The following is a 27,996-nucleotide window of genomic DNA, read 5'->3' as shown; positions in this document are numbered from 1 at the left end:
TGGACTGCAGAACAGTTGGACGACTGCATAAGTTGTACCATCTCCTTGCTAAAGCTGGCCATGGAGCAGTCACTGGTGGAGGCGCTCACAGCCTCTTGCAATGTCTCGTTCCGGCTTTCACCAGTCTCCCCCATGGTTCAAGCTAACAGAGCAGCCCTGCAGTGTGCATTAGGAGAATGCCTGCGCCTGAGCTGAGAGCACTGCATGCAGTCCAATGGCAGAGCTGCCATCAATCGGTCAAGTAGAGTGGGGCAGAGGTGGGTGGGATTTCGGGCAGCCATGCAGCACACTAAACTCTGGCCATCCAAGTGGGAGCCAGCGCTTTCCGGGATGTGAAGAGGCCTTCAGACTTAACCAAGAGAGGTTCTTAGTACACCCATGCTAACCCACGCACCTCTCTCTTTCATTCTGCAGGAGAAATACATCAGGAGCATGGAGCCTGGTGACCTAGCTGTATGCCTTGTGGCTTACAGAGAGCGGAGACGAAAGAGAAGAGAGTGACGGAAGCGCCTGGGCTTGTCAGAGGAAGAAGCAGCACCCTGGGTAGAAGGGGCAGCTGGGGAGAGGAGCTGGGGAGAGGAGCTGGCTGAGGAGGAGATGAAGGAGCTGCATGCCTCCTCTGATGAGGAGGATGTTGACAGGGATGAGGCCATTGTACTGGCCAGACAAGGCAGGTGTGCGCGGGAGGCCCTTATAGCTGCTAGATTTGTGAAGGACGATGATGACATGCAGTGAGGAGACACCATAGATCGTTGCATTGCATCTGTGAACATTTGAATCCTGCCTGGCTGATGGCAGCGCACATACCCTCTGTGATGAGGCTCCTGTCATGGAGACACAGAGGCTGCCATAGTCCTTACATTCTAGGGAGATGATGACATGCAGCGGGGATACTCTATAGATCCTCACATAGCTTATGTGAATGTCTGACTCCTGGCTGGCTCATGGCAGATCGCTCACTGGACCAAGGTCTCCAAGGCGGCTGCCATCCTGTTAGCATTGACCTCGGTGTGTCGGCATGCTATTGCTATCACCTCAGACCAAAGGCGGATGGACTCCTCCATCGTCCCTTGCAATCTGAGGATTGCACCAGATATCCTTTCCTGATGTTCGTAAGTGCTTTTGCAGCTCCAACAATTGACTGAGGATCAAGTCCAGAGTCTCATCATCTGACTTGGACTCAACAGACTCCTTGCCTCCAGCAGTCCTCAGACTGCTGACGACCTCGGCTATTCCAGCCTCCGCCTGCTGCAGAACAGATGGTGTGTTGTGTTCACCCGATTGTGATCCCGAGGCTGCTCTACATCTGGGTCCCACCGGGACGTGTGTTGCTGCACTGGTGGAGGGTGTGGGTGAGCACTGTCATGGGACTTCAAAGGTGTTGCCCTCAGGGTCCTCTCACCTGAGGTGCTCTCGGCGCTGGAGTCGGGGTCAAGGTTGCCTGAGGGCGACATGGCCGATGTGCCTAGGACAGAGAGTGGAGATTATTAGTGCTTGGCAGCCACGTTACACATCAAACAGTGGACTCGGAGTAACATTGAGAGAGGAATGATGTGGTGTAGGATCCTGATGTGGATGCTTATCAATAACCTCACCATCATTGCAGGAAAACTGATGGGTAAAACATCTTTTTTCACAGCCATACTGCGCTTAGTGCAAATCTGAGATGATTCTGCCCAATGGTTTTAATCTTACCAATGTTTAATATTTATCAATATTAATATCTACCAATATTTACCATCCACATCCTCTCCGGCCAGCACCAATAAGCGACTTTCAAATGGAGTGAGCGCCTTGAAGTCCGGCACTCCATCCTGGTCTAGGACCTCTCCCGTTGATCATACATGATCTTGTCCTGCATAAAGACAGATGGAGAGTGTGTGAGCAAGGTGCATGCCAGGGCAAATGAAGGATGCCAGGTGTGCATGTGTGCTGAGTGGAACCATGGATGGGATGACGAGCCGATCTCCGGAAGAGATGAGGCCAGATTGAGATGTAAGAGTGTATGTGAGACAGTGAGTGGTGATGTCTCTTGAATTGGCAGTGAGTGAGATGCCAGTGAATGTGTGATGGGCTTGTGAGCATGTGAGTTGAGAGTGATGAGATGGTTGGCTTACCCTGGCAACACAGATGGGATCATTCATCCTTTTTCTGCACAGGGTGGCCAACCTCTTGTGAGCAGCACTGGCACTGTCCACTTCTGCCACTGCCTCCCAAACCGGAGTGGTGAGACTGATGGGTTTCCTGCAGCCAGAGTGGGGGTGGAGGATATTGTGGCCGGCCTCCATGGCATCCAAAAGGTGTTCCAGAGATGCATCACCAAATCGGGGGGGCTGCACTCTTCTCGACTTTTGGAGATATGTCTTCACCAGAGCAGTCCTGGTCTGCAAGCCTTGAGAAGTGTGCGCACGGTTACAGCTTAAATATGGCACCCAGAGTGAGGAAGCGGAGAGGTAGCAGTATGGTTGGCAAATTGGAGGGCGGCCGCCAGCCATCTGGCATGTTTCCCATGACTGCATAATTTACGAGGCAGGAAGGGGACGATATGACGCAAAAATCTGCCAATGCAGCCAGCAGGTAAAATATCTTTTTTCACGCCCACTTAGTGCAAATCTGAGACGATTCCGCCCAGCGGCTTTAATCTCACCCATATTTAATATTTACTCATATTAATATCTACCAATATTTACCCACATCAGCCCTATTAATGGCACATTAAATGTGGCACTGGAGGCTACAGTAAGTATTCCTAGGGCAGATGGAGCTTAAAGCAGACAACTTATTATTTGTATTGAAGATTAGACTTCCTTTACCTGCATCATGTCCTTTGGTAATTGGATCAGGATATTTGCTGATAATTGTGCCAAAGTACTGCTTAGCATTCTTGATATGGATTCCCCTATGGAAATACCTTTATTTTTATGTTCTTAAGAGGATGAGAATGAGGATATGTAAATTGTCAAATTAAAAGCGCTGTAAGTCCAGCATCATAGAAGGCAGGTCTCCCCTAAGCATGAACACTCAGTCATCAGGCCTACACACTAAGAGGGTTTGTTTGATCATTTGTGCTTCAGAAGACTACACTTCCCTTTCATCCTCTCCCCTAAAGGCTATTGGAGAAATATGTAAACTGCTGGCTTAAGATCTGCAGCCCAGAGGAACAATACTATCTATAGCAGGCTAAGTCAACCTTAAAATACCTTAAACTCAATCCCCCCAGGCAGCATCAGGGATGTACACCACATTAGCCAGTTGGCAGTTCACCATTTCATCAAGAAGATCAGATACTTACCTTGGGAGGGTTACACAATTAATTTCTCCTAGAACATTATATCGTGTTGTGTGCTCATAATGTTGCCACAAATAAAGGCATGTTGCTTCCAGAACCTGAAGATAATGTTAATAAAAATGATGGTGATGACAAGGCAGATGACCAGCATGAGGATCTTGTGCAGAAAGGAGAGGTGTCGAATAGGATAACCTGATGTCAAAGCAAGTAAAGCGCAATTATTGAAAGTTCGCTCAAAAAATAAATCACCTCACACCTGCCTGTTCCCACAAAGTACCTCATTGGTTGCAAACTTCTTTCCTAAAGCATAAGTTGCCATTATCCAACCCTAGGTGGCTTTCACCTGCTGGTTGGAGTCATACCTAGCATAAAGGAAAATGGTTATGGTTGTTGGGGGTCAATCATCTCAATTCCAGGACATCACTGCAGTAGTTCCTCAGGGTAGTGTCCTAGGCCCAACCATCTTCAACTGCTTCATGAATGACCTTTCTTCCACCATAAGGTCAGAAGTGGGGATGTTCGCTGATGATTGCACAATGTTCAGCACCATTCGCGACTCCTCAAATACTGAAGCAGTCCACATGCAAATGCAGCAAGACCTGGACAATATCCAAATTTGGGCTGATAAGTAGCAAGTAACATTCACATCACACAAGTGCCAGGCAATAACCATCTCCAACCAGGGAGAATCTAACCACCACCCCTTGACATTCAATGGCATTACCATCACTGAATCCTCCACTATCAACATCCTGGGGGGTTACCATTGACCAGAAACTGAACTGGACTAGCCATATAAATGCTGTGGCTACAAGAGCGGGTCAGAGGCTAAGAATCTAACAATGAGTGACTCACATCCTGACTCCCCAAAGCCTGTCCACCATCCACAAGGCATAAGTCAGGAGTGTGATGGAATACTCTCCACTTGCTTGGATGAGTGCAGTTCCAACAACGCTCAAGAAGCTTAACATCATCCAGGAAAAAGCAGCCTGCTTGATTGGCACCCCATCTACAAACATTCACTCCCTCCACCTCAGACATACAGTGGCAACAGTATGTACCTTCCACAAGATGCACTGCAGAACTCAGCAAAGATCCTTAGACAGCACCTTCCAAACCCACAACCACTACCATCTAGAAGAACAAGGGCAGCAGACACATGGGAACACCACCGCCTGGAAGTTCCCCTCCAAGCCTCTCACTACCCTGGCTTGGAATTAAATTGTCATTCCTTTACTGTCGCTGGGTCAAATTCCTGGAAATCCCTCCCTAACAGCACTGTGGGTGTACCTACACTGCATGGACTGCAGTGGTTCAAGAAGGCAGCTCACCACGACCTTCTAGGGGGCAATTAGAGATGGGCAATAAATGTTGGCCTGGCCAGTGACACCCACATCCCATGAATGAATTAAAAAAAATCTCACAGCAGCTGCTATGCTAGAAGGATCAGCCACCAGCCACATTTCTTGCAGTAACAAAGAGGGTAGGGGCATGTCAGGACCACACGAAGACATTGGAAGAAGGTTTGAGGTACCAGGCTCACAGTCACTCTCACTGGAGAAATAACAACATCCATGTCCAATCCATGAGACTCATTGGTACAAGGCACAGGCTCAAAGGTTTTTTTCACACACCAGTCAGTTTCCATCATCTTTCACATGTGCTGGAACATTCTACGGAAGAATATTGGCTGCTCTCCTGGTTGCCCCCAATGTTTTAAGAGCTCTTCCTCATGTTCTGATATCACAGAACTCTCTTTGGCTGTCACTGTCACTATCTCCGTGGTTTTCTGCAAGTTGTGAGATACTTCCTGCAACATCCTATAGACATGGACATTGAATTACTTCCACTTATCCATCATAACAGTCATATTTATGGAAACTATCTCCACTTGAACTGTATACTCTTTAATAATTATTCTTATGAAGAGTGGACCCTGAGATCTGGGTTTCCTGCATCCTCAGCCAAGGGTGGTCATCTTTGCCTGAATAAGCACTGCAACTTTATTTATATAGTGCCTTTAATGTAACAGAAATGCTTAGAATGGCAATTCCAGAACTTAGGTCCTTGAACTTGGGGACTCCTCCCTTCTACTCACAAGTTTTCATACTCTCTCATCCTCAGTGCTTCACTCGGCAACAATTCTTTTGACTCACTAGTTGCTCACATGTGCTAGATGCGCATAGTGCTCGATAGGCAAGATCCTATGACAAAATTGTTGAAGAAGTGATAGGAATGGCAGATTCCTGAGTAACAGCAGCTGTTTCTGTGAAAGTGCCTGGACGGTCAATAGAGTGTCTGACCTATTCCTGGAAGGCACTCCATGAAGTGAAATGCAGAGAAGCCTTTTCAGCCAAGCAGATGGCAACTGGGTTTGGGGTGAATTTTATGGAGTCCTCAAATGTAGTAAACATGACGTGGGTGACTGAATTAGGTGGGATGCAAAATTTTGAATTCCGGACGGTGGGTTGAAATGTAGAGATAAAGTCAGTGGCGTGTTTGCGGTGTGTTGAGACTCACACTGGCCTGTGGCGGGTCCATACTTGAAATATATTTGCATGCCATGAATACTCATTATGTTTGAACAGGTTTTAATCAAGTCTAAGCCTCAGGATAAAATTAGCGGCTTTGCACAGTTGTGTTTAAGGAAAGTGGTTGTCCATGTTGAACTCTGTATACAAATGGGGAGAGATAGGTGTTGAGTGCAGGGAGGTGCTGGGTGCAGGGAGGAAAAGGGAAGAAAAGGAGGACTGAGGATGGTGTTCGGGTGTAGGGAGGTGCAGAGGAGGAGACGAAGGGAAGACAGAGAGTCACGTTTGGGTACAGGGAGCTGTGGAGGAGGGAAGGACCCATAACATCATCGATGAGGTCCTCCTGTAACAGGGGCTGGTTCCAGGCAGGGATGGTAAGGTGAATGATGGGCCTAATGGGCAGGGTTGGTGCTATCAATGTTGGGGTCCTGTGGTCAAATGGAGGGTGGTAGATGGCGGAGGAAACAGTCATAGGGGGGAGTTGAATTCAGTAATGGGATCCAGTGTCCTGGGTATTCCAAAGTCTCACAGCAGTGGATGAAAGCCTTTAGGAGGATAATGGGAAGATTCAGTGTCAAAGTGGGCATTTGGATGGTCGCGGGTGTAGGCACAAAGGGGAGAAATGGAATATCAAGGGAAATTGTAATAGGGTCCATCAAATGGGGAGAGGTTCAAGGGTCAAAATGAAGGCGAAAGGTTATGTTGAGTTGATGAAGGGTGATGGGGGAAAGCATGAGAGGAGGGTGGAAGGTACAGGGACAGGTCTGAAAGTTGACATGCACCATACTTTTAGGGTCTCATGTCAAAGGTAGATTCTCTGAATGTAAGCTTGATTGAAGGAGGAGGAGAATCATTCTGTCTGGGTTGATTTTATGTTGCACACAATTTGTCGATTAAAGGCGCACCTAACAATTAGATAAATGGATGAAAGCCATGGATGCGCATGCTCTCACATATATGCCTGCCCTCTTTACACAGTGCAGTTACTGCAGGAACCATGGGTCTCATTCACCTGATATTCCTGTAACCTCAAGAGAAGGAAGAGATGATGTGAAGAAGGAGAGCTATTGGTGTACAAAAAAAGAGGATGCAAGTCCAACAGCGGGCAGTACCAGAGCAAGAGGCTGGTCCAGATGCTGCCAACCAGATGTCAGAGAGGCAATACCAGAGACGCCTGAGGACGCCCTGGAAAACGGTCACCGAGATATGTTGGATTGTTCATCAAGATGAGCAGTCATGTGGGTTTGTTGGGAACCCCATGCCAATGGCCCATAAGGTTACCGCAGCACTCAATTTCTATGCTTGCAGGACATGATGGGCGACATCTGTGGCATCCCACAGGCTGTATAAAGGACAATACCAATGTCCTGCTCTCATGCCTGTGAATTTATTTACTTCGCCAACGATGAAGACAAGCAGGCAGCAAGATCAGCTGAGTTTGGTGCCTTTGTTCGCTTCATACAAGCTTCATCAACTGCACTGGGGCCATAAAAGCTCCCTGGTTACAGCTAGCTGCATTTGTAAATCATAAAGTGTTTTACTCCATGAGTGGGTAACTGGTGTGCGATCACAGGAAAAGAATAATGCAGGTGGGTGCTCATTTCCAAAGGAGCTGTCACGATGCATACATCTTGCACAACTCACAGTTCCCAGAACTTTTTGAAGCCCCAGCCAGCGTTATGGATGGGTCATCGGTAACAAGGTCTTTCCATTGTGTACATGGCTGATGACACCAGTGAGGCACCCCCAAAGCAATGCAGGGGAGTGCTACAATCAAGCTCATGTGTCCATCAGAGCCATCATCGAGCACATATTTGGCTTCTTAAAATGTGCTTCCACTGACTTGAACAGTCTGGAGGGACACTGCAGTATGCACCCCAGAGGTGTCACACATAGTAGTAGTCTGCACTGCACTGCACAACCTGGCTCTGCATTGTGGACACATGTGGCGACGGGAAGAACACGAGGACCATCAGCCCTCCTCAGATGACAAAGACTTGTTGGAGTATGTGGATGCCATAAGTGTAGCCTATCCTTGGATGGGGATGACCTGTAGTGGATAACAAACAAAATCACATTAAGAATCATCACAGTTTGAGCACTTCACATTTGATGCATCCACCCTGTGTGCCTCTGTGCCTCCACGTTCCTCTTTACACGAGGCCAATTCAGCATCACCATCTTCCTCCTTGCCAGGGAATCTCCATGCCTTCCTTGGCTACTGTGGCGAGCTTGAGGTCAACCACTCCTCCCCCTGTACCTCTCTCTGCCTTGTGCTATGTGTCTATTTATCCTGCACGACAGAGTTAGTGACTTGTCAAGTGACACCTAAATCCATTGTCTGCATGTAAACCCAGCACACATACTGGCCCGTCAGTCCCACATTGCATCCAAATGCACACAAAAGCCAAACTTGCTCAAGCTTTGGCCTCAATTGCCATATGGCACTAAGGCTGATCACACGTTCACTCTTCTGGCATAACTGCCCACTTATCCATATACACTACTGATGACCCCATGAGAGACTTATGTTGGAGATGCGACACTGGCACTTACCCTGGTGGAGAAAGTCATTGACCTATTTCCTACCCTGCACCCAGATTCTTGCACGAAGCCATGGTTGCTCACCCCCTTATCCACCTCCGTCCTGGTACCTTAGTCAGGTGGGAGGGCCTTCTGACATTATCTGCAGGAAAGAGTGCCTCCTGCCTTTCCCTTGATGGCCTAGAGGAGAACCTGCAGGGAGGCATTGCTGAACTGTGGGTCTGGTCTGCTGTGACACTCAGACATCATGGATTGATGGTGGGGTTGATTTTGTGGAACCAGTAGTAAGGGAGGAATGATGAGGGAAGATGTCTGAGAAGGGGCTTAGTATTCTGATGCTTTTTTCCAATGGACTTGTGAAGAAAATAGGGCTCTGTACTAATGGATTGTTCTGGCAGCAATGCAGAGTTTGAACAGGAGACTCCTTTCTAGTCTGCCAGTAGCTCCAGCATTGTCAGCAGATTTCAGGAATGAAAAGCATCCCCTGCCCTGGAATCAGACGAGTTTCTCGTTCACATCGACCCAACTTTAAATTTTAATTGTCATCGCGTGGGAAATGAGAAAAAGCAAGAGAGCAGAAGTGGTGTACACTTCCGGGTCCGCTGTCAGGAACAGTGTGCCATTGGCAAAATCCCATCCAATGCTTTTTAAAGAGCTAATTGCTGAGTGTAAGGACAGAGCGAAACTTTGGGAAAACACATGAAGTTGAGAGGGATTCGGTAATAATCTTCTGCTGTTAGCTCACCTCCAACCTAATGGTGTCCCATGGACCTTCTTGGGTGTCTTCTCAGAACTTGTCAAGCTTCCTCTTCTTTAATATGGTGCTCCTCCTCCAGTGATGCTTCTCTGAAGTTGGTTGCAAGCCAAATACTCCTTCTGAAGGAAAGAAGACAGTGTTAGAGGCTTATAAATGACTTGAATAGTTTCCTCCATGTGAGCGCCTGCATCCTAACATGATGACAATTGGACCTGCATTGTTCCTTCAAATGAAATGTCTTTGAAAATTAGGAGTGGCACTTAGTGCAGGTAAAGTCAGTTGAGAGAGTAGCTGCTGAGTGTTGATGGTGGTTAAGTGTTTGAAGAAGTTGCCCTCTGCATTAGTGAGTTCCCCTGATATTAAGGTGCTGAGAGAAAAAAAGAGTATGAGAGATTAGAGGGTAAATAAAGGCTCAATTAGCAGCAAAGAATGTGTGTTGACATGAATCCTTGACTGTGACACCATTTGTAGAACCTCTGTCACCTATTTCTAGACAACCTATACCATCCCCTTATGACGGTCCTGTCATCAGCACCTGTGGGAAAACTTGCCACCACAACAACTAGCAATCTTGCCTTTGTAGAAACAGAAAGTTAATTTTAAATAGCAAAGTCTTCCTAGTCATTATTATTATTGCTGCTGTTCAATTTAACAACTTATACTGATACAGGGGTTGCATCTTCACCCCTGACCAGTATGCAGTGGGCAGTGAATGGTGCTTGTTCCGGCTGTGGAAGATGTGTATTAGCCACAAACTAAAAGCCATCTTTACTGTTGTTTGTTATCCACAAACTTTTCTAGTTCTTCATCACTTACCTCTTTACTTTATTTTCAGAATGATGGATGAGGGAAGCTCCAACAGCATTGATATTAGCGAATGGGCTTCCATCAACTCTGTTTAAGCAGTTGGTCTAGATAAGATTGCTGTCTTTCTCAATTATTTCATAAATGCATTAATCCTAATCTTCAGGTGTCATTGAAAGGTGCTTGTGGAAGATAAATTGAACAGTAATATTGATAGATTATTTTGGTTTTGATGGAATAATGGGCAATCGTGAAGAATGAAAGTACCAGACAATTAAACAAGTTGTTTAAATGTAGCTGAAAATATTGGCCCATATTTTGTGGTCAGGGGCAAAGTGAAGGTGTTCCACACTGACCTCAAAGTAAGCTTTCCACAAAGATCTAGCCACCTCTGTAGTGTGGAGTTTCTCCTTCCAGAAATTAATTTGAATTTGGTTCCATGTCAAGGGGATCTTAAGGCATCCAGCAATAGTGTTATCATCAAGCAAAGTAAGCAGACAATCACATTGAGCAATTCTCACAAACAGCAAACCAAGAAGTTAATAGCACTGATTATCCTTTACTTTTAATATCATTTTACAGAGAGTGAAATAAAAATTGGGAGATAAACATGGAATTAAGGTAGAAGCTGAAAAATCGTACACTTTAATTAATATATTATTTTAAAGATATGTGGATTTATTTTACAGTAGTGGCAAAATTTGACATTCCACAAATATGATATTAGGTTTTTGGGGCCAGAGAGGTTGTTTAGCAGAAATGATGAACTTAATACGCTGTTAAAAGCCCAGATGCACCTCATTCAACAAGCTGTAAGTTATTCAAGGACAGAATCTTCTGTTCGACGAGCGCATAAAATAACACAGGGTGGCATCAGGTGTGCGGCCCGATGTCACTCCGTGTCATTTACATTTTCAGGTCATTAGGCGTGCAGCTGACTCGGTTGTGCACCCGCCAACCTGTCAACAGCCTATTAAGGCCATTAAAAAACTAATTGAAATCATTAATGGACCTGCCTGTTCAACCTTAAGGTTGGCAGGCAGGCCAGGAGCCCTGGCGGGCTTCTGGCAAAGCATGAAACTTCATCCATGGGCGGGATGAGATTTCATGAGTGATTTGAAAATCTCAGAATATTTCAAAATATAAGTTACGGACATTTCCCAACTCAGTGTAACATGAGGGGACATAGCAGTGAAATTTTTTCTCATTTTTATTTGAAGTTTCAAACCTGAGCTGATCTCCCTGAGGCAGCATTTTGCCTCAGGGAGATCTGTGTGCTCTCCCGTGCGCATGCGCGAGAGAGTGCACTCCCGGCTCAGGGGATCCCTCCCCACCCGCACAGGGAGCGCATAAAGCTTCCTGGCAGACATCACGCTGGACAAGCCTTAATTGGCCTGCCCACATAAAATGGCGACACGCCCCCGATTGGGAGCGCCAATCGGGAATCCACCCGCCTGCACCTGCTCCCGCACGTGCACCCCCCCCCCCCCGGCCCCGGACAGCAGGGGGTGGGGGGGGGGATGTTATCCCAAGGGTTTGTATAGTGTAGAAGTGGGAGCGTGAGTTTAGTGATTTCTAATTGATTGCCGTCTGTGAGGACATCAACAGTGCACCTGATGGAGAAGCACAGAATCACCGGCAGTAACTTCTGCATGATAGCATTTAACTGTGTATGTGTGGACTCCAGAAGTCAAGTTTCAGAGGAGTGATGACAGTGAACATTCACAGTTTAGTTATTATGACTGCAAAATCCAACTTTTTACATTTTGTGATGAATTATGACCCAGTTATTACACTTGGAGGTTCAGTACCTGATTATGGATGTAACTGGTATTAAATAATAATGATACTGAACTACTCATAGCTGATATATAGCCCCTTTGTTGCTTTGGGAATAATAATTATTTTGTTACAGTTTTACAGACCCTTGAACATAAGAGTTGCCCTTGTTGGAGTTGAAGTTTGGACTGACATGGATAAGTGTTCAATAACTGGAGACCCATTCACTACACTCAATGAATTTCTTGACTGGAGGAAAATGAAACTACTGTCCCGTAAACCACATGACAATGCCCAGCTCGTGAGGTAGGTACTGTCAAGTATCATTCTGCAATAGCTGAAGTGGACAAGATTGAAATTGTGCTATATTCTTAATAAATCATGCGCTTGCACTATTTTCTCTGTTACAGTAATGCTGCTGGTTCAGTCCAATGTGTTTCCTCGACATTTTGATGTTGATAACTTTGTATTTCAACCAATATTGAAAGTAAGAAGGAACATAAGAACAGGAGGAGGCCGTTTAGCCCTTCGAGTCTGACTCACCATTCATTAAGATCATGGTTGATCTGTATCTTAACTCCATTTGCCCACTTTGGTTCCATAATCTTTAATACCCTTGTGTCACAAAAATCAATCAAGCTTAGTTTTGAAGTTCACTCCAATGTATGGAAACGTCCAAATTATTCCACACAATCATTTAATCTATATTAAGATCTCATTGAGATACGAGCTATGTGTATTAACCAGATTGAGAGTGACATGCACTATAAAATAGGTCTATATCCACTCCACCACATCACCAGATTCTGAGGTGAGTTTCTATTCTTAACATAAAATGACTGCGAGCTCTTGGTGATTAGAATTTCGGATGTCTCTCCATTCCACACACACACACACACACACACACACACTTTGTTTACACACAGGTGTTTAATGAAAGTGGAGTTAACACAGGTTGTTTACTGAAACACAGGAGTAGAAGAGAAAGCTAAAACTGAATTTACAGAGTTACGAACCACCTTGCTTGTGTATTCTAATGACATAATTTGACTGTGACTTTGCCTCTGTAATTAGGCCCCACTTTCACTGAAGCAGACAGATGTCCCAAAGCCAGAAATAATCAGTTAACATGGCTTTGCATTATGACTGATTCAGGAATAGAATCTGGAAATTCCTGAACCAGTTCTTAACACCTCCCTACTTGCTCTTTGGGTCAGCTGGGTTAAAATCAGGGCTTAATTCGCTGACTCTTGATGATAACTAAGGATGACTAATAAATGCTGCTTTGACAGTGTCATCCATATTCCAAGAAAAAAAATATTTAAAAGTTGCTCCCCACATGCACTGTCAAGGCCAACTTGCACAAAATATATACACCCACTTTACAGCTGGTTTAAAGGGAGATCAGCTGCATAAATGTAGAAGAATGGTATACCTTAATTACAATCCAAGTTTGCAATATAAAAACAGCTTAAGTGGCTAATTATGGAGGACAAATTATCTCTAGCAGCACCTCATCAGTTTACAGAACACCAGTAGTTGTAACATTCTCCAACTACTGAAAAGGCTGAGCTGAGTCTGAACTTAGAGGTTGACTAATGGAGGTAGACCACATGAACAGTTCTCACGAAAGGTATTTACATAAAATCTCATGTGGCTCTGCATGTGCCAAATCACAATGGGGAAGAGAGGTGTTAGCAAGGAACAGCAATCTAAAGCAAACAGCAGCTCATAAATTAAGTTCTCAGAAGCAAAGAATAAGTGGGTTTAATTGGAATCCTCCTTATTCATGTTTAAACCATTTCCTGTTCATTGGAAAATATGAGATTCTGATGATAATTAACAACAGGGGCCTTTTAGAATGAATGTTATTGCAATCAAAAAGAAGAGCTGAAAATGGACATTAAATTAGTTTCAGGTCAATTCCTCTGTTACAGTAGCAGACAGAGAAATATCACATGAACATTGTCTGCTAATGTCACGATTACTCATTTCTGGACTATAGAGTTAAATACTGCTATTTTTCAGTTTTCTTGCTAATTCTCTCCTGAGTGCTTTGATTCCTTGTTAGTCTGATTCCACAGGCAGCAAGGATGTGAGATTTAAAAGAGATTATCGGCAGGCAGTTTAAGCATGGGGTCTTTGTGGGCAAATCCAAACTTGTTCTCAACAATTGCTTTTACAGCAAGAGTCACTAGATAATAATGAAGACTGGAACTTTGGCTGAGTTTTCCCACTCTAATCCAGGATGCCAAAGCCAATTGTAGCACCTCGAGTACAGGCCTGCTGAGATCAGCTAACTCAACACAAACAAGGAATCAATCCTAATCTTTATGGCTCAGTTTATTGAAACATCAAGTGAGGCTGTAATTTGAATCTGATGGCATCAAAGGAGTAATATATCCACATGTCAACTCACTGCCTGAATTTTGTACAAGGTATTTTTTAATTTTAGGACTTAAAGCTTGCCATTTTCTTGATTTACAGTCATTCTATATCCATACTATTTAAGAATAAACCCTATGCTATTCGAAGGGATAGTAACGAGCTTAAAATGCACAGTTTATTATAGTATAATTTAGGATGAGTTATTAGAAAATCTGAATAAGTTTATTTTTATGGTTGAAATCCTGCAAAAGTATAATTATCTTTTTTCTGTTCATTAATTCAAACAATGAAATAAAAATGGCTACAAAATCTCAGGTCTTTTCTTCTGAAAAATGTAAAACTAAATTACCCCATAAACTTTAAAGGAAATAACTCATTAATTCCGGATCTTAATTTTTAAGTGATAGTTTGTCACAAGGATAAAATGTCCCAAGACCACAGATGGAATTCAGTTTCCCCACTGGAAGTGGGCTGGGAGGTTATTGGAGAACTGACATATAATTAGGTGGGAAAGTTTAGGTTGGAGAGCCCAGCACCTTCCCACTCAACCCTAATCAGCCATGGTGGGTAAAGACAAGAGTGGCCTATCCGCCCAGAGGCCAACTGCAGTCCTTAAGTGGTCAATTCATGGCCACTTTAGGGCCTCAAAACACCACCACTGGTAGGACACCCTGGCAACCTCCCTGCTGGCTCAGGGTTGGTGGTAGGGGAGGGGGGGGTGGGGTCAGGCTGGTCAGGCACCCTGTGGCCCGCAAAGGTTCCCTCAGCACATTGTGGGACTGAATTTAATGTCTGCAACGATGTCCCCATCCAGACTAAAAGCTGGTGGAAACCCCGTCACAACCATTTCTGACAGGTTTAAATGGCAGTCAGGCAGCTAACTGCCTGCCATTGGGATTTCAAGGCCTCCTAAAGGCAAAGAACCAAGCGCAGCCAGCCAGAGGACCAGCATCTCTTTAGCCCCTGCAGCACCTTTGGGAGCGGTGACCAATGGTAATACTGTGGCAGGTCCTAAAGCAGCAGCAATGATGGAAGTCCCAGGAGAGAGGCAGTGGGGTGGAGCTGCTGGGGCTAGTCAGGCAGACCCCAGTCAAGGGGGAGAGGTTGGGTTACATGGAGTGATGGTGGGGAATTGTACTGCAAAGGATCATTCTCAAATTAACATTATACTTGTTTTTCACAAGTTATGTATATTTATTAGATCATTTAAATAAAGCAATTCTTGGACAGTTATCCTATTGTATTGATTCCGGTGAAAAATAGTCCAATAGCTAAAATCTCTGCAGCAATTAGTTATGCTGATGGGTTTCGCAAGATATCACTGCATATAATTATTCTGTGATCCACTGGCTCATGAGTGACAGTTATATCTCAGTCCCCATATCATTAGATCTGGCTCCACATGGAAAAAGTACTGGATGTGAAATATACCAATGAACAATTCTCACAATTGAAAGCCAGCACCCTTAACTGAGAGTAGGGAACGTTGTTGTTTCTTATTACAGCTTTGAGGAATGCAGCCAGCAAATTTCACTCTGTACACATTCAAAACAAATGCTGTCTCCACTCCAGCCGTACACACTCCTTCACTGTCGCTGGGTCAAAATCCTAGAACTCCGTCCCTAACTGCACTGTGGGTGTACCTGTACCACATGGACTGCAGCGGTTCATGAAGGCAGCTCACCACCACCTTCTCAAGGGCAACTAGGGATGGACAATAATTTCTAGCCCACAGAGACGCCCACTCCCCATGAATGAATTTGAAAAAGAACTCCGAGTGTGGCAGTGTGTCATCCAGGAAAAAAATGAATGTTAACATTAAAATGATACATTCTAGTAAATTTTAGAGGTTTAACTTACAATTAATAGAAGTTAATGATGTTAAAAAAAATAGGAAAAGCAGATAACTTTTGGATTTGGATTTATCTGTGTTTAACAGATACCAGAATAGTCATTCTTCCTTCACAAAGAAGCTCTTTCCTGCCCTGTACCTGACTGCCACTCTGAATTGTGGACGAGGGAAAAAAAAAAGTGCATTAATTGAAAAACTTTGTGGGCAGAATTTTGAACTTGGCGGGCAGGTTCAGCGGGGGCAGGTGGGAAGCTGACTGCTGCCTGCGATCGGCACCACACCCTGATTTCACACTGGCGAGCAATAAAGCATCAAAATATTAATTTCAGAATCAAACTCAGACTATTGAGATATGTTGAGGCATAATTATAGAATCATACAGCACATAAGAAGGATGTTATTGTGCCTTTGCCATCTGTTTGAATGAGCTATCCAAATAATCCCACACCTCTACTCTTACCCTTGCAAATGTTCCCTTTTCGAGTGTGCATCCTGTTCCTTTTTAAAACTTACTATTGAATCTGTTTCCGTTACTCTCTCAGGCAGCATATTTCAAGTCATCTCATGACATTAAAAGTAAAATCTCCTAATCTCTAACATGGTTCTTTTGCTAATAATCTTATATCTGCAACCTTTGCTTACTGACCTTCCTGCTAATGGTCAGTGAAAGCAATTCAATCAAAACCCCTCATAATTTTGAATGTCTCTATTCAGTTTCCCCATAACCTTTGCTGTAAAGAGAACAATCCCACTTTCTCTTGTCTTTTCACATAACTGAAGTTCATCATTCACTCATAATAAAAACTACTTTAATTTAGTATTGTTTTTGTATTCATTCTCGGAATGTCAGAATCACAAATACAGCTGGCACTTGCTGAGAGTGGTGGATATTACCCAGCAGTTCGGAGTTCAGTTAAGAGTGAACCACATTGATGTGGGATAGGAGTCACATATTGGCCAGACCTGATGTGAGGGTGGTAGGTTTCCTTCCCTAAAGGGCATGAGTGAACCAGTTGGGTTTTTATTTTATCTCACAGTCACCTTTTATGACACCAGCTTTTCTTCAAATTTCCAGATTTTTCAGATTGACTCCTCAAACTACCATAGTGGTTTTATGGGCTGATGTTCTGTGGGTTATTAGTCTAGGCTTCTGGATTACTAGACCAGTAACATAATCACTACACTATCATATCCAAACTTGAGAAATATGTACATTTTTAACTTTTGCTTTGTAACAGGACCTTATTTTAGACATTGGAAATTTCAGATATTTAAAAGTGGAGGATGAAAAATTTGGGGGATTGTATTTTGGGCAATTTGATTGGTTTGTTTAATTTGCCTTCTGCTTTGTAAGAAATTGGTATATGGCAGAATTCCAAACAATATATTGGAATCGGAATATGTCTACATATCAGCCAATTAGTTAGAAATAATCAACATTGAGCTGGAGTTATGTACATCAATTAATCAACAACTCCCTCAATATAATTATAGGAAAGGCTTTTATTCAATAAACTTTAAGATGGCATATAATGGCAAACACCCTATCATGTACCTTAATGCCTATTACCTAGGAATCCGTTGTGATCCTTACACTAGAATTGATGACTCAAAACCATTTTTATGAGTGGTTGATTAGTGATCAGAGCTATCACCTGCGATCATGGCTTATGATGCAGTACTTTATTCGGTCAATATTGCTCTTTACAGCTGATTAACTGTCTGTCCTTGTAAATAATAGATATTTGGGGATGATATTACTGAGCTGATGACTAATAGAGCTATGCTCCACAAGTTACAATCTTCAGGGCAAGAGAAAAAGGGAAAAATAGAATGGTATAATAAACAATATTATGAAACTGAAACAGTTTTCTTAACGATTAATTGACTAATTACTGTCCTGTTTTGTTTCTGTAATTGTGGGAACAGCTGATAGTGTTAGTTGTCAAAGAATGGACTTCCCACCAGAAGGCCCAAATTTCAATCCCAGTCTCAGCCCTGCCGCTATTACTGAACAAATAGGAAGCACAAAAGTTATGAGAAAAGTTAGTTAACCAAATTGTTTAACTTCAGACTATGATGAAGTCTCTTTGTTATCTATTTGCAGTGGGGTGTACTTCCAGGGAACAACCATTGGAATGGCACCAATAATGAGTATGTGCACAGCAGAGCAGTCAGGAGGGATTGTTATGGTGAGTAGCGATCAGAAAAATAGCGAATGGTCTAAACTAGAATCTGCCTATTTCTGTCGGACACATTCATCTCATAACTTTAACAACAGACATTGAATGACCACACAATTTTTTTTACTTCTGAGACCTAAGTTCAAATGCAGTTGCTGGTTTTAAGTCCTTTCTCTCTTGATTGTGGACCTCCTAAATGATACGGATGTGACCAGTTTCAGTGCGGTTTCTGCTGAGGACATGTCCACAGCATAAAATGGCAAACAACCTGATATTAATTTGCAGTTTTATTCAGAGAGGATATCTTGGGCAAAATTTTGTGGCCCCTCCCACCAGCGGTATCTTCCAGTCCCACCGAAGTCAATGACGTTTTGGATGGCTCGCCGCATTTTCCAACCCCGCCCCTGCCATGATGGGGCCGTAAAATTCTGCCCCTTGTGTTGGAAATGCAAATATACAGTTGCAGGGAGAGAAGATAATTTTCCAGAGTTTGGTTAAGGAACATTATTCGATTAGTTTGAAAAGCCTTTGACCTTCAACACCATTTTTCCTGATGGTACAAACATTCACCTAATAATATCTTGCAGAATCCCAGATTTCCCAAAGAGGTTATTGTTTGCTGTTACTCAATATAAGTTGTGGTAATTTTTCAGACTTAAAATCTATTGTTAAAACATTCTGTGTATGTATTCTCACTTAAGAAATTTCCCAATTCCTCCTTTTCAGTCCTTTCTTGGTAGAACTGGTAAGTCGATTTGTATGTAGTCCAGGAGTGGGATACTTGACTCCTGGGAAATATAGGGGAAACTGCCTGTTTAATAAGATATCTATTTTGATAGGGTCGCTGTACAGCAGATTGCCATGTTCTACACTACAATTTTCTGGGAATTGTTTATCTGGCACCACAAAACAAGTTATATTTCTTTTTCCCCCCCTGTAGTTTCATAACTTGTTGGTGACTAGACTTCCTAAAGGAATACATTACATTTATAATGCAAAATTTAAAGAACTAGTTTCCAAAATGCTGTTTTTACAATAAGCTTATTAAAACAAATATTTTATAACCCTCGTGTGTTCAACTTTCTAATGCTTTAATCATTTGTTTTCAAATCCACTAATTGTCAAAAAATAATCATCTTAACATGATTCTCAAGCCATTTATTTAAGTATCAACAGATTTCCTATTTTTCCTTAAGGAGTCAAATTAAAACTTTTGAAAGCCTGAATCAGGTCATACTTTTTCTTGCCATTTCTCTTGATAATTAACAATGCATCAACTTTTGTTTATTCTGGAACGGAGCCGCATTTTTAGCTTTCACTTTAGAACTATAAATTATGTAATAATAATTAAAATAATTGTTACCATTTGCATATAAATCATAAAATCCATAAGAGAATTGAAGTGTAGAAGAGTGGTCAAATTATTTATTTTATTAAAAGACAGAATATTAAAACTGCAGTCTTCCGCTGAGTGACTAGTTCAATACCAATTTATTAGCTTGATGTTAACTTAAGTCAAGGTGCAGTATGATTATACTACAATTTTGTGTTAATGCAAAGTGATTTCTATGTTTAATCAATATAAAAATTGCAGCATAGCTAAAAAATGAAGTTGCTAAATCGATGGTACATCCAGTCCTAGTAAACACTCTGAGACCATCTCAAAGAAATAGTCTCACAATACTTTGGCTTTGTAACAACTGCAGAGGTATAATTGTTGGGCCACTTCAGAGCTATTTAATTTTTTAAAATTGTCTTTTATTTGTCTTCCCTGACATGGAAATGTAACCATTAGTTGGATGACAGTAGGTGAACTCGGTGCATGCATGTCTGCGTAGAGGTCAACTTGATTGGCCATAAAGTGATGCAGAGCTGATTGTATAACTCATCACTTGCAGCTCCAATCCACTTCAATTAGGTGCAACAGGATACAAGGGGAAAGGTCAAGTTGTTAGTGAACATTAGCTGAAGCATTTCTGTCACAATTCCAACTGAATTGTTAATTAACATTAATATATGGTGCTCATACTATGTTTATACCTATGCTGGATCGAAAGTATGATGGGGATGTAAAGTCAATGCAGGCTGTAAATATCCGTCACAATGGCTTTCAAAATAGCCATGGTCTTCGAGATGTATTTTCCACCTTACTAGAAAGTTTTGCCTACTCAACTTCTCCACCATTTACCTTGGCAGTTGTTCCAGGGTCAGCCAAATTGACAGAGCTTTGGTGGTAGAATTGGCCAAGAAATTGCAGGCAAAATAACGATAAGCTTAATGCGCACATGTTATTGGTGTGTAAATGGTCTAGCAGTCTGTGGCATGGAAGAGGTACACTGTGAGTTGTGAATTGCCACAAATCGCTGGGTGTTTCGCTGTTAGCCTGTTGCAAACAGGATCTTGTCACTAATCCCTCTGTGGAACTGAGAAATTGCTGCATTAGCACATTAATTAAGAATTAAACTTGCCAATGAAGGTTAGGTCTGGTACTTAACAGCTTAAGGATCCTTTCAATGATTAGATTTGTGTTCCTGTAATGCTATTCAACCTCAGGAGCCCAAAAGGGAAACAGTTGAAACTGTGGAATCTCATTACTGTTGGTACAAAATTGTTCTGAGATTTTTTTTTATTTTATACTTTTATTTCTGTTTACTTTTTTCTGTACTTTTTTTTGTTTTCTCTTAATCCAGTCTATCTTTCTCTGACTCTGACAATGTCACACAGCTTAATAAGTTCACAACTGGGTAAATGCATTTACTTTTTTGAAAGAATAATGATTGGTTAGGGGCTAGTGCAATGATTTCCCAGCCCATTTCCCACCGACACCTGGCCAAAATCCACCAAAAACCAACAAAATCCCTGTTCCAATATCATGTGACAGATAAGTGTGTATTTAAATGATGTTGGTGAAAATGCCCAGGTTTATCATATTTGTATGTTTAGGTGATAGCCATCCATCTCCTCATTGTATGCAGACTTCTGTGGTGAATTTAGGTGGACTAGATCGGCATACTAACTTTTCCAACCATGAAGGTAAGGTAAAAAGGTTTTGGGAGAAGCCATTATCTACAGCCCTACTGATCTCCAGATCTTTGAGATGTCATTTGCCACTCAATTCAGAAATATTTTGTTTGGAGGGGGGAAGGTGAGGTGCAGTGGTGGAGTGCTGGTTAAGTAACATTATAACAGAGAGAGTATTAACAAGCTCATTAACATCCAAATAGAAGTAAATAAAGCTTTATTGTTTCATGTCTATAGTGTCTGCCTCCACACAGTTTGGTTTAGTGATGGCACTCTCACCTCTAATTCAGAGGTAATGAAATTAAGGCCCAGCTCATGATTTGAGCACACGATCTAAGCTGATGTTTCAGTGCTGTACTGATAGGGTGCTAAACTAATGGGATGGTGCATCGTCAGAGGTTCCTATCTATTGGATGACGTCTTATATACTTATTACACCTGTACAGATGGATGTAAAAGATCCCACAGCTCTATTCAAAGAAAAGTAGGAGAGTTTTCCCAGTGTATTGGTTAGCATTTTCCCTCAAAAACCACCAAAAGCATATTATCCAGTGATTTATTTTACTGCAGTTTGTGGACCTAACATGCTGACATAATAATGATAACTACACATAAAAAATAGTTCATGGGTTGTAGAAAACTTTGTGACTTTCTGAGGACATCAAAGTTGCTACATAAATGCAAGCTCTTTCTTTATAAACTGACAAATATTAAGCAATGTTGTGGCCAGAGTTCTTTCCAACAAAAACAATGTGAACTTTTTCTGCAGCCTGTTGCAAGATGCCAGAACATTGCTTCAATGACAACAGTTGTGGCCACTCATAAATAACCATAGGGAACACTAAAATATGTTTTTTTTCTCACTTAATTCCTCTGTGCTGTGAATCATAACAGTTGATTAATTATTGGGCAAGATTTCAGGAGAAAGTGGTTTCAAAACTGTGCAAATACCTTTATGTGACATTAGTTTTCCGTTTGTTCTATTACTTGCAAAATAAAACATAAAAGGGGAGTCACAATTAATATTAAAAGTATCATTAGTGAATTAAAATGGATGGACACTCTTATGCTAAATAGTAAAATAAGAAGAATCCAAATAGAATTGAGTCGACAAGAAAACATGTGTTACTCGAGAATAGGGCCGCAAAATTTGGTTGCATGGTGCCTGTATTTTCAGTATTAAGGGTGCAGTTCGGGTCCAAAATGATGGCTGTACTGAACACCATTTTAGTGAGGTTGTTAATGTGGGCACTGGAGTGTGCGCTGAAATGATTTAGAGCAGGCAGATTGTGGTCAGTCAGTATATAATGCGGATTGGACTCCGGTGGTGCCATTTTCAACCTCAGTGCTCCAGTTGATGCCCTCTATTAATCCCACATAGTTCAGCATGTGTTCAGCAGCAAAAAGGTTCTCCCCTCCCCCACCCAGCACTATTTAAAGGGATCAACCTGTTTTATATTAGTTACTCATTGAACATCACAGGGGGTGCGGGGGATGGATATCGGAGGGGCAGGCTGGACATCTTTGGGAGGTCAGACATCAGTCTGTACATCATGGGGGTCCTAGATTATGGGGGGTTGGGAGTTGCACACCTTGTGGGGATTGGGAATAGCTGGATGGTCAGACCTTGCTAAGGGGTCAGACATTGTTGCGGGGTGGGGGTCAGACATCCCCAGAGGGTTCAGACATCCCTGGGAGGTCACACGTCCTGGGGGAGGAGTTGTTGGTCAGACATTGCTGGGGGAGGTGGGTCGGACATTGCAAGGCACTCCAACATCCTGTAAGCTGGTGCTCGGTCAAGCACAGGGCTCCAATTGAGGTAAGCTTGTTGGTTCTGGGAAAGCATTCCTCCTCAGCTCAGCCCAGCCCAAAAGAAGTGATGTAAATCCATAACTCCTGGATCAGCCTTTCCCTTCTCCTTTCACATGGTGGGATTCGCAAAGCCCCAGGAAACTTAGCCTCCACTAGTTAATTTTTTTAAAATTGGTAAAATGGAGGCCTTAGCCTCCCTAAAAGATTTTGGTGATTGGCCCATCCCCTGAGAGAAGGTTGGTCATCTGAACTCCTCCCTGCTCCCCCCCAACTCCCCCAACCCCAACCCATCAACCTGCCTCTGTTAAGATCAGAAATGGGTGGGTTGGGGTCAGATTCGAGAATTTAAAAATCACTTTTAAAAATCCCACCAGCCCCTAGCCCACTCCTGCTTGGGGTTAAAATTCCCTCCCACCCCCATGTGTTTCACTGGTGCTGTTTTTCTTTTTTTCATTCCTTCAACACTGAACTCTCAAGATAAAAAAAAACAAGCAAAGAAGCAAACTGAGTCCAATATGAATCTGTTTCAAAATCAGGAAATTAGATAGAAATGGACAGAGTGCTAACAACTAGCAAAAAGAATTGATCTCCAATCACCTAAACTTGCCCTGAACTAATTCCCAACAAACCAGCTATGCTCCCTAAAAAGATGAGCTGGTAAAATATCAATCCCCAGATTTATAGATTTCAGTTATTCTTTATACATGCTTTCTCCGTATTTCTAATGAATACATTTTTTTTAATGTCCATCTATATTCTTGTAAATCTACCTTCCATTATAAACGCATGTCAGTAGCCTGTCAATCCATGCTGGCCCCATTATTCTTAAAGTACTCTTCATGATAGGTTTTAAACTTTAAGTACTTGACATAATTGTGAGGATTAACGATAAGTTCTTTCTTGGCCAACTGAAATGAATTGGAGACTGAACCATGCTGGATTAGCTCATTTCAGCTGAGTTAGCAGCAAAAGTACTAAAGTTGGCCTCAGCATCTTGGAAAAGGGTGGAGGGGAATCAGCCAAGGTTCCTGATTGCTTTTCAGTGATCTTTATGTTTTGTGTGAGTGAGCATGTTTGTAGAGTTAAGTGCAGGTTCAGGCTCAAATGTATTGATTCTCTGGGTATAATAGCTTGCCTAAAGCCATGAAGCATATCCACAGGGGTGAGAAACTGGGGCAGCCAATGCCTCTGGAATTGTGCCCCAGCATGAGTGAGCATTTTCAATATGGAGGAGATAATGGGGAGAATATTAGAAGGGAAAGAACCCCTAGCCACTTCTGATTGCTATCCAGTGATTTCCGCTGTTAGAAAATGCACATTTGTGGGTTTTGGCTATGAAGCCATGTCTCAGCATGGGTCAAAGCTTCAGGAGAGGAAAAGTTTTGGCAGGAAAAGTTTAACAGGGAGACTCTTCTTTTCTTATACATGTTGGAAACCATTGGCTTCAGTTTGTACACTTATTGAACTTGCTGCAGATGTTTATTAATTATTTAATAAAATATTACTTCTTTCATTCTGAAGACTAACAGAGATGTAAATTATATTTTAAAATCAGCGATGACATATTTGGCCCACCTTGATACCAGTGCTGACTCACCAAACTATATCCAACATATTTCATAACTTTTCTCAATTTTCTTGTTTTTAAAACCATACATTTTTAAACTGATTTTGTTAGATTGGTTTACTTAATTCTAAAAAATTAGAACCACCATTGCCACATAGAAAAAGATCATAATGGAAACATGAATTAAAATATACAGCCAGCATGAAATAAAATATAACCTGCAGAGTTAAGTTTTTTTATAATTCTCTTATCCAGAATAGATTAATTTGCTTCAACATGACACATTTGTTGCCAGTACAAAATCCTTGCAACACCCATTGGAACTGACATCAATCCTAAAATTCACGTAGAATTTCAACACAGGGCCTCCCAATCTCTTCTGTACCTTGAATGGGAGGCCAACGTAACTGGCTGTTTATGCCATTCCTCTGCCTCTTCTGCTAATGTTTCACTGAACCTATGACAGGAGATTCAGATAACCCTGAAGGAAATACCACCTCATAATCTTACAACAAATTTATATTCCTTTGAGGCACAAAAAACCCAGCAGGAGAGGTGATCCAACCATGGCTAAGAAGAGATGTTAAAGATTGTATTAGATCAAAGGAAGAGGTTTATAATTTTGCCAAAAAAAAGCTGTAAGCATGAGGATTGGGAGCATTTTAGAATTCAACAATGAAGGGCCAAGAAACTGATAAAGAAAGAGAAAATGGAATATGAAAGTAAACTAGCGATGTAACATGAGACCAGACTGTAAAAGCTTCCATATGTATGTAAAAAGGGAAAGATTAACAGTGACAAATGTGGGCCCACTACAGACAGAGACAAGAGAACCTAAAATGGCAGAGAAACTAAATGGGATTTCCCAGTCCCCACTGCAGCAGGTTTAATAGCAGGCAGGAGGTAACATCCAGCAGGAGCTGAAAGATCAGTTTCTCATCAGCATAAAATGACGGCGGGAACCCAAATTCCCACCCATCATGGCAGGTCGCCATTCCCACCAGAGACCGGCATGAAACCCGTTAATAGGATGCAGATGAAGGCCCGACCGGAATTGTCTCCCTGTCCAATTGTCCGTGCCACCAGCGGGATATCAAGCTGGTCCAGAACACATCTGGACCAACGTGGTGTGGAAATGTCAGGACTTACCTGAAGAGGGCCTGGGGCATCCTGCGGAGATTGGGAGGGAAGGTGGAGGCTTCCAGTAACCTTGGAGCCTGGAACACCACGTGCAGCTGTGGGTGGGTGGAGCATCTGCCAAGTCGATCTTTGAGTTGCAGCAGCTTCTTGGAGGTGGATCATCTGTCATCAGGATCTTCCAGGAGGTCCATCTTCTTCAATGGTAGGTCATTTGATGTCCGGGCGCCATTTAAATATGGCACCTTGATATGGTGGGGCGCTGGCCATCCCAGCCCGCCCTGCTGTGCAAAACATCGGGAAACCCCCAACTGCATAATTAACTAGGTCAGCATCACGCGATACTGTGTGAATTTGCATGGCCTCCCCGGCGGGTAACCCTCACCGTTCCCACCCCTACCATGGGACTTAGTCCCGGAATGGAAAATTCCACTCTTTGGGTGGAATCATCCCAGATCTGCACAAAGTGCAGTAGCAGGCAGGAAAAATGTTGTTTTACCCACCGGTGGCAATGACGGGATTTCACACCGTGTCATTCCAATCCCACCTCATTAATTATGCAGCCACAGGAAAAACACTTGCTGATGGGCAGCTTCCAATTTGCCCGTCATGCTGTTACCTCGCCACTTACTCTCGCAGGGTGCCACATTTGAACTGCATCTGCGTGCACACTTCTCAATACTTGCAGCCCAGGAATGCTCCAGTGATGACCCGGTGCCAAAAACCAAGGAAAGAGTGCAGCCTCCCGATTCAGTGACACATCACTGAGATACGGCATGGAGGCCTGCCACGATGTCCTCTGCCTGCGGTCTGGCCTCAGGAGTCCTGTCAGTCTCATCACTCTGCCTTGGCAAGTGGTGGCAGAGGTGGTCAGTGCCAATGCTGCACACAAGAGTTTGGCCATCCAGTGTAGAAAAAGGATGAATGATCTCATCCGTGTCACCAAGGTAAAGCAACTATCTCATCACTCTAAACTCACACAATCATAAGCCCTTCACACATTCATTGGCATCTCACTCACTGTCAGCTCAAGGGACATCACCACTCTCTCACACACACCCTCACATCACCATCTGGTCTCATCTCCTCTGGAGACTGCCTCCTCAGCCCTCACCATCTTGAATCCACTTGCACAGATCAACATGTGCCCCCACACACCCCTGGGACATCTCCCTTCCCCACTACAGCCCTCGCCCTGAAGCCTATTCCCTTGCCTGAGGCCACTTGTTCCCCTTCCCCAAACAAGCCATGGTCCTGCAGCTACTGAAAAACCACCCCACCCCCACCTTATGACTGGTCTGGTAGGTAGAGACCTGCCCGTGAGCCCTCCTAAAAGTGGTGTGATGCTGTCTGTGAAGCCTGGTACTGATGACTGCAAGTGCTGACTGAAGCAAAGTAGGCAAACAAACCTCAAAGTCCCAAGCAAAGTGCAGCTTGCTAGGTGCACGTGGCTTATGTACAGTTATGAAGCACATCGGCTTGCAAGCATGGGCCCAAATGATCCAACGTGAGGATTATAATGAGATGCTGAGTATTGAAATTAGGTTCCCGACCAGCAGCGGTGGGAATTGTGGCCCGTAATTGATGGGTGGAGCGGACAATTACAAACTGGTTTCATGACAGCGTGAAACCGATTTTTGGCCCTCTTGCCATATTGTTCCCACCCTCGCCGGCCATGATGCCCGACGCCAATGGGGCCAAAAAGTTCTGGCTTTTGTGTTTGTCTCATTGGAAGTAGGTAAGAGAAAACCCCCCAGGAATACTAGAGAACCAGAGAACCAGCGAAACCGAGGAGCTGAAAGAAATGCTATCAATAAAAAAGTAGCACTGGAGAAATTAATGGGACTGAAAGTTGATAAATCCCCGGAGCTGATGATCTCCATCCCAGGGTGTTGATAAAGGTGGGTAACAACATAGAAACAGAGAAAATAGTAGGTCATTCGACCCTCTGATACTGCTCCGCCAATAAATATGATTATGGCTGATGCTGTATCTCAACGCCATACTCCTGCCCTCTTCCCATACCCCTTGACGCCTTTAGAGTCCAGAAATCTATCTGTTTCCTTCTGAAATATATTCAGTGACTTGGCCTCCACAGCCCTCTGTGCTAGATAATTCCAGAGGCTCACCACCCTCTGAGTGAAGAAGTATCTCCTCATCTCAGTCCTAAATGGCTACCCTGTATCCTGAGATTGTGACCCCTTGTTTTAGAACCCCCTGCCAGAGGAAACATCATCCCTGCATCCAGTCTGTCTATCCCTGTCAGAATTTTATACGTTTCAATGAGATCCCCTCTCATTTTTCTAAACTCCAGTGAATACAAGCCTAGTCG

General features: G+C 43.1%; 1 protein-coding gene across 3 annotated transcripts in view; it reads left to right on the top strand.

Moving 5' to 3' along the window:
• Positions 1 to 27,996, top strand: part of LOC121290177 (disintegrin and metalloproteinase domain-containing protein 12-like) — a 450,435-nt gene that overhangs the window by 314,008 nt on the left and 108,431 nt on the right. For all 3 annotated transcript variants that reach the window (XM_041210433.1, XM_041210431.1, XM_041210430.1), the window contains exons 9-10: positions 11,841 to 12,010; positions 18,052 to 18,136. In XM_041210433.1, coding sequence (XP_041066367.1) covers positions 11,841 to 12,010; positions 18,052 to 18,136 — 255 coding nt within the window. The remainder of the gene's footprint in view (positions 1 to 11,840; positions 12,011 to 18,051; positions 18,137 to 27,996) is intronic.

The sequence above is a fragment of the Carcharodon carcharias genome, chromosome 17 (genome assembly GCF_017639515.1).
Source record: "Carcharodon carcharias isolate sCarCar2 chromosome 17, sCarCar2.pri, whole genome shotgun sequence".
In the NCBI taxonomy this organism is placed as follows: Eukaryota; Metazoa; Chordata; class Chondrichthyes; order Lamniformes; family Lamnidae; genus Carcharodon; species Carcharodon carcharias.
Note: the sequence above shows the minus strand (reverse complement) of the source record. Positions and strands in the feature narration are given on the sequence as shown.